Consider the following 13886-nt stretch of genomic DNA (forward strand, 5'->3'; position numbering starts at 1 on the left):
GGCACTTTACATAAATGAGAACATCTGCAGTCACCCCAGGAATGATGAAATTACAGCGCTATCAATCCTGATGCTTCAGGGCATGGACTGATCACCAGGTGGAAGAAAGAAGATATTCCCCCATGGTATATAGTATTTCAATATCACCAAGTATATTCAGATTTTTATTCCCCTTTAAACACATCTCATTGGGAGGCTTTAAAATACATTTTGGTCAAATAGTGCAACCTGAGAGGAAACTCTTTAAAGCCCTATATACTTTAAAGAAATGAACTCAAGGAAAAAAAAAAACTCTCACAGAAGGTAAGTAGAATATTGTATTAGGTATTTATCACCCAGAATCTAACATCTGACACAAAGTAGAACTCAGCACTTGTCCAACAAATGAATGAACAAAGGAACAAACTTTTATGTGACTGGGTTAAAATCCCAGTCTTGGTCTTCCTAGTATTTGGCCTTGAGTTACTAACTTTTTTTGTCTTTTTTTTTTTTTTTTTTTTTTTTTGTACTGGGTATTGGACCCAGGGACACCTTACCACTGATTTACATCTTCAGACTTTTGTGATTCCCACATAGGGTCAAGCTAAGTTCCTGAGGCTGACCTTGAAATTGGTATCCTCCTGACAGCCTCAGAAGTAGCTTTGATTATAGGCATGGGCCAGAGAGCCAGGACTCAAGTGTCTTTTCTTATTCTCAGTTTACTAATCTGTAAAATGGAGATAATTGTAACTAATTCTTCTTATTACAGGGAGTGAGTGAAGTAATGTATAAAAACAAACCTGCTGTAGACAATAAATTGATTTTAAATTATAAATGTAGCAGAACATAATCAAGTTATATTTTCTGGAAGATAGGAATTTGAAAGATTTCTTAGAACTTGGAAAGAACTTTTGTCATTTATTTCATGAGTCACTCAGCAAAAATCAATCATGTACTAATTTCAAGTTAGTTATTACCTGGGAATGTCATTTGATTCAAAGATTTTCTTTTCTGTCTTTCTCATGTTCTTGCTCTCTTTTTCCTTTTCCCTCACCAAAACAGTTCTGCGAGCATGAGGCAGGAACCATTATCTCCAGCAAGGTTTGGGGAGAAGAGAGAGAAGGTTGCTTAAAATTTAAGAACTAACACTAGAATCACAGTCCAGTCCCCACCTCACCCCTCCCCACTCCATCCCACTCTCATCATTATCACCAACACCTTACAGAACTGAAAGAAACCCCGTGGTGGAAGCTGTGGTAGATGCTCAGGGTATGTGAACACTGAATAATGTTGTTTGGAGTCAAGCATTCAGACTCCTCAGTCATACTGTGATTCATTCACAGAGCTAGTTACTAAACCATAGGTACTCAAAAATAGACAAACTATTCCTGCCGGCCTTGTAAAAGCTCAAGCCAGATGCTGAGAGCGAGGCGAAGCCATGGCTTTGGGAGGCGGGAGGGTGGCAAGGGATGGAGGCACGTCCACAGCACAGTACCGAGGCCTCCGGCCGAGCCAGAATTTAAAGTGTGAAATGAAGGGGGGACATAAATCTTGACTGATGCTGAGCTTTTACACTGGGTTCCTAGTTAAATCTCAAGCCGCACCAGGATCTCCCCTTGTGGAGACTAGGGATTGAGAGAGAAAGAAGGTAGGGGACTCCTGCCCGTGTTCAGAGCTGCGCCTCCAGGTTCTGGGGATGAAGGCTTCAGTGGCTTCTCGCAGCGGGCGTAAAGCCCAAATGCCCTGCAGAAACCCAGGCCTGGCTGAGGCGCCAGCTCAGGCTGCCAGCAACGGAAGAAGGGGCGTCCTCCGCGCTGCGCAGCACTGGCCCCTGGTGGGTCGGCGCTGGGATCTGAGCTGGAAGCCAAACGCTGCTGGCAAGGAGCACCAGCCCCCTCCTCTAGCTCACTCGCGGCGGGGAGGGGTTTCTCACGCCCCCTGCTCCTGAGCGACTGTACCGGAGGCCTGAAGGAAGCAGGGCGAGGGGTGAGTCATCCCGCCTAATTTCTCCTTCGCTATACCCTAGCCTCCGCATGCCGGCCCCCTACCGAGATCATGCAGCCGCGAGCGAACACTCCCCTCACCCTCACACTTCACCACCAAACCCCCCGTGGCCTGCGGAGGAGAGGAGACAGACAGGGCATGTGGCCAATGATAGCCCCGTTCTCTCGCCCACTGTCCAATGAGCTTTGGCTTACAGGTGGGGCGGGACTAGGAGGGCAGCTGGGGGCGGGCCCGGGCTGGCGCCAGGCGCAGCGGCTCGGCGACTCACAGAGCGAGCGCATCGCGGGGAGTCGGCGCCAAGGCGACGCGGGAAGGCGCCACCACCACCGTGGTCTCAGCCGCTGTCGCCGCTGGCCAAGGTGCTGGACACAACAGGCCCGTAGGCCACCTCACCAGCTGAGGAACCCGTTGCTGCTGCTGCCTTCTCGTTCCCAACCAGGTCCCCATGGAAGAGATGGAAGAAGAGTTAAAATGCCCCGTGTGTGGCTCCTTCTATCGGGAGCCCATCATCCTGCCCTGCTCTCACAATTTATGTCAGGCGTGCGCCCGCAACATCCTGGTGCAGACCCCGGAGTCTGAGTCCCCCCAGAGCCGTCGGGCCTCCGGCTCTGGGGTCTCCGACTATGACTACCTGGACCTGGACAAGATGAGCCTGTATAGCGAGGCGGACAGCGGCTACGGCTCCTACGGAGGTTTCGCTAGCGCCCCCACTACCCCGTGTCAGAAGTCCCCCAACGGCGTCCGTGTGTTTCCCCCGGCTATGCCGCCACCGGCCACCCACCTGTCACCGGCCCTGGCCCCGGTGCCCCGCAACTCCTGTATCACCTGCCCGCAGTGTCACCGCAGCCTCATCCTGGATGACCGGGGGCTTCGCGGCTTCCCCAAGAACCGCGTCCTGGAAGGGGTAATTGACCGCTACCAACAGAGCAAAGCCGCGGCCCTCAAGTGTCAGCTCTGTGAGAAGGCGCCCAAGGAGGCCACTGTCATGTGCGAACAGTGCGATGTCTTCTACTGCGATCCGTGCCGTCTTCGCTGCCACCCGCCTCGGGGGCCTCTAGCCAAGCACCGCCTGGTACCTCCGGCCCAGGGCCGTGTGAGCCGGCGACTGAGCCCTCGAAAGGTCTCTACCTGCACAGACCATGAGCTAGAGAACCACAGCATGTACTGTGTGCAGTGCAAGATGCCCGTGTGCTACCAATGCTTGGAAGAGGGCAAACACTCCAGTCACGAAGTCAAGGCTCTGGGGGCAATGTGGAAACTGCACAAGGTAAGTCGTAACTCCCCGCTCCTCGGATCCTCCAGTTTTGCAGCAGACCGTTCCCCTTGTTGCTCACAGCGCATCCCAGCGGGGGCGCAATGCAGGTGACTTCGATGTCTGCCTTCCCGGTCTGGTGCATTGCAGGAGACTCAGGGGACATCAAATGGCACACAGGGAAGTTGAATATCCCCAGAGAGTTGTTGCGGGGATGCCTTAGAGTAGGTCTCCCGAGGCGCACTGCCTGTAAGCTGGGCGCAGGGCGCCCCCTCTTCGTACCTGGCCTGCAGCCTAAGGTCTCGGCCAGAATGTGCAAAGTGCTGCGTAGCTGGACAGAGAGAGCCGCGCCAGGCCTCCAGGCAAGCTCCAGTGCGGGTTGAACTGAGCCCCGGAGGAGGAGGGATGGTGCGGACCGCTGGGGGCTGTAGCTGCTGGATACGCGGATGCCTTGAAGCACAACGGGGACGTGGGAGAAGTCGCCTGCAGAATACAGATGAGCCGCTCTGGGCCGGACCCGATGCTCCAGCCGGAGGGGTAGCGGGTCAAAGTGCCTAGTGCTGGAGAGGAGGAGTGAAAGGAAAAAAAAAAAAAAAAAAAAAAAATTACTGTGGTCACCATGGCAACGCGGTGCGCAGGCTTAGGCCTATGACACTTCGGGAGGGGGACCTGAGGCTAGAGTGACAGGACCAGAGTTTTTGGCGTTGTTGCGGCCTGAAAGCCAGACAGACGTGTCTCCCAGCGAAACCCACAGCTCCCAACACCACACGCCATTTCTCCAGGGTTCAATCCTTTTCCTCTTCCAGTAGTTTTATGTACAAACTTTGGGACACCTCATACCAGATTTATCTTTCTGGTCTCTTGATGGTGCCTCTACCATGGCTTGACAAAAAGATTGCCTTTAACAACATGCTGGGTCACTAATAGAATGATCTATCAGGGCCTGTAAGACCTGCTCTCCTTCAGTCTCCACTTCGTTGCCCCTCCCATTAGTTCCCTTTGCACAGGCCACACTGCATTTTTCTGTTCCTCAGCTATCACCAGGTGCCTCCCCAACCTAGAGTCCTTGTGTCTGGTGTTCCCCCACCCTTGAAAGTGCCCAATATCTAGGTCTGGATGGTACACTCATTTGCCTCCTTTCTGTCTTTGCTCAAAAGTCACCTTTAGAGTGAGATTTCCCTACCACAATGCTTGGGACCTCCTTAAGAACCCCAAAATTCCCTTCCTGCCATATTTTTCTTAGTAGTACTTGTCACTCTCTGGCATGCTAACAATGCTATTTATGTTAACAATCGTATTAGTTTTGTATTTATCTATTGCACGTGCGCGCGCGCACACACACACACACACACACACACACAGGAAAATAAGCTTTATAGGAAAGATGATTATAATAATATGCCCACACCACTTAGAAGGAAGGCAACCACTTTGCTGAGATGTGCTTAAATTGATTTTTATTTTTAAAATAACCTACTTAGTTGGGGGCATGGAGGGCAGGTCAGAGATTCAAAGTTATTTGAGGGGAGTTTTCTTTACATTAGTCACTGAGCTGCACGACCAGGGAAGAAGAAGGGCAGTGAAGATAATGTGCAGGCTCAGCTGTAGTCCCACTCAGAGTTTCCCACCATTCTTGGAGACTAGAAAGGATAGCCTTTGAGAGATGCCAACTCTGGGCTGAACGGTGATAATTCATTCACAGCAAAAAGCAGGGAGTGAATATCACCATTTCCAGCAGTCATTGGAGATTTCTTAACCCTGTATCCAACTGAATGGAGTCCATGTTTACAGTCATTTGTATTCTCACATGTAACCTATTGAACCATATTAGCACTGATGGGATTTATTTTGTCACAAATTTGATCTCCACTGGCACGTGCCACTGCTTTTAAAACACTTCAATTTTTATTTTTTGAAATGACATTTAATTTAGAAAGTTTCCAAAACTTTAATTCACAGCCAATTTTTTCTTCATATTACAATTTCACTATTCAACTGCTAACTATAATCTATGTTGAATTGCCCTACAAAGTGTTTAGGAAATTAATCATCATCTGGGCAAAGAGCTAAGTCATTTGCTAATTAGAATGGTCAACCCACATCATTAATTTTCTTTGAAGAAGAGTCTATACTTTATGCATTAAGACCAAAAGGGACCTTTACATCTTTGTCAAGCCCCATGTAGATTTGAAGTGTTAAACCATTTGTTTTATTGATAATGGAAGTTGTAGACACTGTGATGCTGACTGGTTTGAAATTTGGACTTATGCTAAAAAAAATTTTAAAACCCCTGAGACAAGGGCTAAAAGACCATTTGTTCTCTGATATTTTACTTATAGTAAGTAGGTATCATTTTTATTCAGTCACTACCAGGATGATTAAACTGCCTAGAGAAAATAAGGCAGAAGGAGGACAGGTTTTAACTTTCAGTTGTCATCTGTTAGATGAACAGCACACGTTCTTCCCAAAACTTATTTCCTTAAAAGGTAGTTAATGTGTTAATGCTCACTTTTCTCATGTAGTCTGTGTTCTAGTTACTATCTAGAATAAAAGCTTATGGGTCAGAATTTCTATGCCCTCCAAAACATAGAAAAGCAAAGAATTATACCTAGTGCTCCCAAAGTTGGGAAATTAGTTATAGCAGAGGCTATTATGAGACCTGAAAGTTTTCATTAATATTCAAATATATTAGCCATTTCTAAAGAAAATCCTGTGAATATGTGTTTCCTTTAAGTGTAAGTTATCATCTTACAGATTAAAGACAAAATGAACAGTTTACTTTTAAGTAGTTTCAAAAATAACTAGTTAAAATTGATTAGTTGTCAGATGACCAAATTAAATATTTTTTCATACATTTGTGACCTTCAAAATCCATGAAAAATATTAATACATAAAGTAGCCTTATAAGCCATATCTGGTAGCAATTTTAGTAGTATCACTACTTGCTGTAGTCCTTTATTCAATTAAGGCTTATATAAAAAAACCCTGCAATATAAAAAAATGACTTTGTAAACATTTTGAAGACAGGCAAATGGAATACCTATTATCACTTTTTAATTTCAAATAGTTCTCAGTTCTAAATTCTGACATTATTCCTCAAGTGACACTGATACTCCTCCAAACTTTAAGCAAGTCTCATACCTCCCATTCACAAGGATATAAAGGAGTTAAAACTGTATTTGTGAAATATTTTGTAAAAATAGTCTAAATGTTTATAATTTCTAATTTAAGACTCTCTAAACACACTCCTGTTAGTTCACATTGTGTTATTACATCATAATAATCCTATATGGTAGTCCCCTTTAACTACAATTTTACTTTCTGTGATTTTAGTTGCCCAGTGTTAAACATGTTCCAAAAATATTAAATGGGATTATCTAGAAATAATCGATTTATAAATTTTAAATTGCTTGCACATTTAAAACTTATGCAAGTTTTGAGTGGCAAATCTCATGAAATTTCTCTTATCCTGTTCTGTCCTGCCCAGAATGTGAATCATTCTTTTCTCCAGTGTATCCACATTGTATATGCTTCCTACCTGTTAGTCACTGAGTAGCCATCTCATTGGTACCACAGTGCTTGTATGCAAGTAACCCTTATGTAGTCACCCAACCCTGTGTCACAATGTCTATATCATTCACCTAAATTCATCTCATCAAGTAGGAATTTATATTGTATCATCATAAGGGTGAGTACTGTACAACATTTTGAAGGCACACAGCCACATTCATATAATTTTATTACAGTGTAATTATTCTATTTATTGTTATTAATCTTTAACAATGCCTAATTTATAAATTCAGCTTTATCATACGTTTATGTATATGAAAAACATACTATACATCCAGAGTTCGGTACTATCCAGTTTTAGGTATCCACTGTGTGGACGGTGGGGTCTTGGACTATATCCTCTAAGAATAAGAGAGGACAACTAGTCTAGGCAATGATTAGTCACTAAGCCAGCAGGGAGGCAATTGTTATCAATTTCTTGTCTAGGCAGAATAGAATACCCTAAAACTACATATGCATGTCCATAGTAAGCTTATCCATAAATCTTATGCTAATTCTCAAGCATGTTAAAATTTAAATTTGTTATTCTTTAAATATTAAAATTCAAAGACAAAAAGGTATAAATGGCCTCATTTTATGGCATTTATATATGAGGACCTGAATACATATTGCCTCCTTTTCTATTGTAAATAATTTACTCTTAAAAAATGATTATAAGTAATATAATAAAAAATAACTGATCTACTTTTGACTACTTTTAGGCTTTGTATACGTGATTCCAAATGACTGGTTTAATTGAGTTTTTATTAAACTGTGTTAACAACGTTATTTTAAAAATTAAAATTAAATAAAAATTTAATATCCTTTAATAAAATTATATTAAAAAGTTAAAACCCCTAATGTTGGCCCCGTGACAACATGGCACAGCAATTTATAAAAGCTAAATGAATAGTATGTCACTTGTTATATTCCAGGCTTTGCCAATATTTTCATTTTGACACTTGGAGTTAATTTTAAACTTAGAAAAAGAGCTATAAAATGGCCACCAGCAGTGTACCTAAATGATCAGGTTTAGGTTTGTCCCTAGCATATGTGATTTGTCCCAAAGCCAAAAACACTTCCTAAGAAAGTGCTCACAGAGGTTTCATCCTCAACCATAATGGCTCTGAAGACTCGAGAAACATTCACTTGCTTACTGTCTTTCCATTTCTTCTGCATCTGCCCCAGGGCAGCCATCACATCATCTCACTGTTGTTTGCCCCTGGCTTTGCCATCTTTAACTTTTGTGTTAAAATGGAGAGTGTTGGTCTCCTCACAATGCCATCTGCCTAAGTTGCCTCCTCCCTCCAGATACCATCTGGCATTCCAGCCTCCCCCCCTGGGTGCTGCTGTCCTGTGTTCCAGGCTTGCCCTCCATCACTTTCATAGACCAAATCTTCAAATCCCCTGACTAACTGCCAAGCTCAGCTCATATGAGCCAGCTTCATGGACTTCTAGCAGACCAGCCTGCCAACCAGGAACCTGGTGCTACCCACCACCCTTTCAGGTCTACACCTGCAACCTCCCCACCCCTCACCGGGTTTAACTGCAGACACTTTTTTAATTGTAGAGAGGGACTTTTCTTCATTTTTATTGATTCATTTTAAGCTGAAAAAGCAAGATAACTTGACCCAGCAGAGCCGGTTCCTGTTCAGGAGGTATGAGCTTCCTGGGAAAATAAATAGTCTGAAATATTCAGTAAGAAATAAAGACAAAGCCAAAGATTAGATTTAAAAAGCAGGACTCCTGATGGGTCTTCCACCCTAATAGGAACTGGAACTGCACAACTGAAAAAGACCCCAATTCTTTATTTAAGGGGGAGCACATCAAAGGCAGGGATAAGGTTTCAATGTAGGAGGAGTCTTGTTTTCATGCTTGATCCTGGGTGTGCCAGGGGTCTTGCAGTATGCAAGCTGTTTGGTGTTTGGCGGGTTATGCCCATCTCCTGGAGGCTGTTTGATCCTAAGGCTGTGAGCTAAGACAGGATGCCAGCATAATCTGGGCTTTCTCAAGCCAACTGGGGAATTTCACCCAGGAGTTCCCTGAGAAGCAGCTTCCCTGCCTTAATGGCCTCGAGCAGACCCATAATTTTTATATGGTCTCTAACAATAACTCTTCTTGAATTTCTAGTCTTGAATAAATGAACACTGTTGACTTTCCCTCCTTCATCAAGCCTGACATTAGAGACTCATCCCCATGGTTTCAACTCCTGCTGTAACTGAATTTCTAAAACAGATCTGGTCATTTCAGTACCCTTCCTTTTCACAGTGTGATCCCAGACTATCTTCCCAGACCTATCTTCCACCCTTCTGCTTCCCACAGTTGCCATATCTGTGTTTTAACGCTGAATATCCTCCACCAAAGAGTAACTGCTTATGATAGAGTCTTCCACTGGACCACTCAGTGTGTTGGGCTGGTTCTTACATATCTTTGTTCTTCCCATTTCTGCACTTAGTAGCTGTTAGGTAAAGATTGATTTAATGAAAAAAAAAGCATCAGAAAGAGGAAGATTAATAAAATTAATAATTAGTAATATAATCCAATAGTTTAAGGTTCATATATTAGCCTGACAATAATCATTAAATAATTAGAAAAGTTACATTTTGTACTTTGTTAAAATGTACTGGGCATTTACTAGGTGCCCGACACTGTGTTCTAAGCCGTTAGCAACATTTTGTCATTTAATCTTCCTAGATTATAAGTTTTCCTATGAAAATATTGAGACCCAAAAAGATTATAAAGTCACATCAGCTTTAAGTGGTGGAGGCAGAGTTTGAATCCAGGCTATATGACTTCAGAGCTCAGCATTAAACTATTCTGCCCTACCTTTTGATAAGCCCAGGAAATATATGACCCATAAGGTATTATTTTATGATCTTATAAACTATAGTGTCATAAATAGCTGGAGTTCTTTAGTTCTCAGGTATGGAAATTGCTGAGAAATTAAAAGTCATTTTTCTCCTACATTTCCTGCTAATCCTCTTAAGCAGGAATAGCTTGTGAGGCATCCAGCCTAACTCCCTGAATTGGATTCATGAACTGACTCACTTTTCACCATAAATATAAAAAAGAAATGTGTGAACTAGAAAAGATATTGTTTAGGAATGGATTTAGGCATGTGCCAAATAAATTATTATTTATATACCTGGCTATTATGGTTTGAATGTGTCCCCCAGAGTTCTTATGTTGGAAAATAATCCCCAATGCAATTGTGTTGAGAGGTGGGAACTTCAAAAGCAGATTGGGTCATGATGGCTCTGCCCTCACAAATGGATTAATGCCATTATGGATGGAATGGGCTAGTTACTGAGGGAATACGTTCCTGATGAGAGGATGAATTTGGTCCCTTCTCTCACTCACTCTCACCCATGTGATGCTTTTTATCATATTGTGGAAGGTTGGTTTTGTTTGTTATTTCCACAATACCAAAGTGCTAGGGACTCGAACCCAGGCCTCCAGCATGAGAGGCAGGCAGTCTATGAGATGGGCTACATGGCCTGCACTCTATCATATTATGATGCAACAGAAGGCTCTCACCAGATGCGGCCCCAACCTTGGGCTTCCCAGCCTCCAGAACTATGAGCCAAACAAATTTCTGTTTATTTGAAATTACACAATCTGAGGTATTCTGTTATAGCACACAAAATGGACTAAGACACATACAAGAACTGCCTGTTTTTTCACTAAGCAGCTCTGATCAAGGAAGAATCTGTTCCTTAAGGAATTAGCTTTAGAAATAGAATGCTAGACATTGTTCTTTGGTTCTTTGCTTTTGTAATAGCCAACACCTTCCAGTAGCTGGTATATATAGATGGTTAGTTCTCATCCACTGTTGACTTTTTCAGGTGAAGCTGATTTTCTAGTCTGATAGAAATAATTCAGCTTTATTGAGATTTTTGTTCAGCCCTCCAGTATTACTTTGCTTGCAGCCTGCATTTTAAGAATTAGCAGTATGACACCAACTATTCATCACCCCATCCCCATGCTCCAGTAAAAGCCTGAGAGAGAATAACCCTACTTTGACCTGTCATGTGTATCTGTCTAAGAGATTATATATTCTCTGAACAAAACAGCTTGCAGACAGGAATAAATGTGACTATGGGAATTGAGCAGTTTCTTCCAAAAGCAGGTCTTCATAACAGCCTTTGTGATTTTGTGGGGAGGTAAATTTTGGAAAGTCAAACATACCAAGGCTCAATTTCATGAGCCTTGAGTTTTTGAGTATAACTGACTCAAAAAAAAAAAAAAAAAATAGAAATGACCCTATAACATAATCTATCTTCTTTGATTATCTGTATTTTTGTTTCTTTTTATCAGTGCAAATAACCAGCAACTCATTTTACCATAGATACAAGTAGTCTGTTAGTTGGTACTCCTGATGACATTTACACTGTCACCACAGAGCAGTTCATGAAACAATAAAACAATGTTGCTTATGCTTTGCCGTCCTTCCTCTCACACCTTGAAATGTTATCCCAAGAGCATTAGTCACATAAAATCAAATGTAAAATTGGGCTTCCATCCAGTCTAACATGGCATAGATAAATCCACAGTGCTTTTAACAAGCGGTTGTTGTTGATTTTATTGACCATCAATCATCCAGCCAAGACTTAGCAAGGAAATACTTAGCTTTCAGCCCCTAATCAAGGCACTACGAAGAAGTGTGATGTTTACATGCCACTTGTGTAAGTTGGCTACCTTTTTCCATTATGGAAGTGAATCTACCACTGGTGAAACTAAAACATTATTCAGTATTAAATTAAAATTTCTCCACTTTCTATTTCAAGGAACAAGAAATATGAAATATGAAAACTTAAATGGAACTTAATTTCTAGGCTGACTTTAATAAGCTCAGTAAGTAAGGGTCCAGAATGTGGCTACCATTCCCTTAAAGTTCAAAGGTGGCACATTTGCACTAGTCTAAGACATGGATTTTGGATTGTTCTGAATCCTATAGATTTTAAAGAATGGGAAAGTTTAAATTAATAGTAAGCTCCTGCCATGTAGATATGGAACATATTGCTTAAACTGTTGGTGTTAATTGGAAAATTGACACACAAATATTTCACATGAATTTTTAAAATTATCCATCAAAGAGATATTGAATTCCTCTGTCACTGAGAATATCCTCAATTCTTGTTTGTGTTGCATTCATTATTTGACTTGATTCTAGCATAACATGTTGTGATTGCTATTATTTCAGAGTTGCTGAGAGATTGCTTAGAATCACACTGTTGATAAAGACAGGACTTGAACCTTGGCCTATTTAATTCTCAAGCCCTCAATCTTCTCCGATGTACCTCGGTAACTACTAATGTGGTTCAAATGTATTTCATATTTGTTAAGATTTCATATTTTTGTGTAACTGAGCTCATATTTGGCTATTAAATATTTTGCATTGAACCCCATATCTAAAACTCAGTGGCATCTCAACTTAGATATATCACAGTTATCTCACACACTCAGCATGCCCAGAACTGAATTCATCATCTCTCAAATTTGAAACTCATAGATTTTCTCCTCTTACTTTTTGAAATGGAACCAAAGAATGCAGATGTCTTAACTCTATAGTGGTCTTAAGTGAAGAGTGTTGATCCAAAGTATTTCAAAACTAGAAATCTCAAATTAAATACTTAAGACCCACAGATATTTCAGAACATTAGCATTGGAAAACTAAACAAAGATTCACTTAATAGAGGAAAGCATCAAGTTTGAGAATACCAGAGAAGGAAGTGAGACTTATAAGGAATTTAGCAAAGTTTTCTTTAATAATCTTTCACCATTTATTATATTCAAAGTGTAACAATATTCTAGGCATGAATCTAGGGACTATCTGTGCATTAGCAGATAGAATTCCTACAACTATATAAGGCAAGTACTATTATTATTCTCATGTTACAGATGAGGAAACTGAGGTTAAGAAACCAAGACACCCACAGTCGCAGCTAACGAGTGCCAGATCCAAGTTTTCCCTTTAAAGAGTCAGACTCCAGATTCTGTGTCTTCAGCAGGATAACTAGCACTTTGTGCAGAAGAGATCCTACAAATGACTTTGTTCACTTGCGTCCTAACAGCTGCACAAGGTTACTGACTCTTATGTGGAGATAGCAGGTCACTTTCTCACTTTTTTTTTTTTGAGATATAATTATGTACCATAAACTTCATCTTTTTAAAGTGTATAATTCATTAGTTTTTCATATATTTACTCATAGAATTATATAATCAGCACCACAAATTCCAGAACATTTTCATCACCCAAAAAGAAACCTCATTCCCATTAACAGTCACTCACCACCCTACCCTCTCCTTAACCCTTGGCAACCACCAACATACTTTCTGTCTCTGTGGATTTGCCTAATCTGGATATTTCATATACATTGAATTACAGAATATGTATCATTTTGTGTCTGGATTTTTTCACTTAGCATAATGCTTTCAACATGTGGTGCACACCAATAATTCCAGTAGCTCAGGAGGCTGAGGCAGTTGGGTCACAAGTTCAAAGCCAGCCTCAGCAAAAGTGAGGTGCTAAGCCACTCAGTGAGACCCTGTCTCTAAATAAAATATGAAATAGGGCTGGGGATGTGGCTCAGTGGTCAAGTTCCCCTGAGTTCAATCCCCAGTACTCACCACCCCCCCCAAAAAAGCTCATCTACCTTATAGCATGTATCAGTACTTCATTCTTCTTTATGATAAAATAATATTCTGTTGTATCAAATTTACCACAGTTATACAGCAGTTGACGGGCTTGGTCACTTCCACTCTTTGGCTGTTATGAGTAATACTGCTAGAATATTCATGTACAAGTTTTCATGTAGAAATTCTTTTCAAGTATTTTGAATATTGCAGTATAATGACTAATGTATTTGGTTTTGTTCTTGGCTCCTATCCTAGAGCTTTTAAAACCTTTTTGGATTTCTTGCATGATAAAAATGTCTGATTTTGTGCTAATAAGGTGACTCCAGTTGGGACCCCCATAAAATTTCAGAATGGGAGTTCAGAAAAATCAAATGTGAAACTTTCAGCCTTCTTAGTCCCTGACCTCTGACCCCCACACCAGGGAGAAGAACAATCTGGAGTTCTATAAAAACAGTGGAACGAA

At 41.6% G+C, this 13886-nt stretch overlaps 1 protein-coding gene across 11 annotated transcripts in view; it reads left to right on the forward strand.

The window, feature by feature from the left end:
- The first annotated feature begins 2244 nt into the window (after positions 1-2244).
- The window catches only part of TRIM9 (tripartite motif containing 9), a 96271-nt gene continuing 84629 nt past the window's right edge, over positions 2245-13886 (forward strand). For all 11 annotated transcript variants that reach the window (XM_079130205.1, XM_079130196.1, XM_079130195.1 and 8 more), the window contains exon 1: positions 2245-3250. In XM_079130205.1, coding sequence (XP_078986331.1) covers positions 2429-3250 — 822 coding nt within the window. In that variant the 5' untranslated portion in view covers positions 2245-2428. The remainder of the gene's footprint in view (positions 3251-13886) is intronic.

This window comes from Sciurus vulgaris (assembly GCF_902686455.1).
Source record: "Sciurus vulgaris genome assembly, chromosome: 2".
NCBI lineage: Eukaryota > Metazoa > Chordata > Mammalia > Rodentia > Sciuridae > Sciurus > Sciurus vulgaris.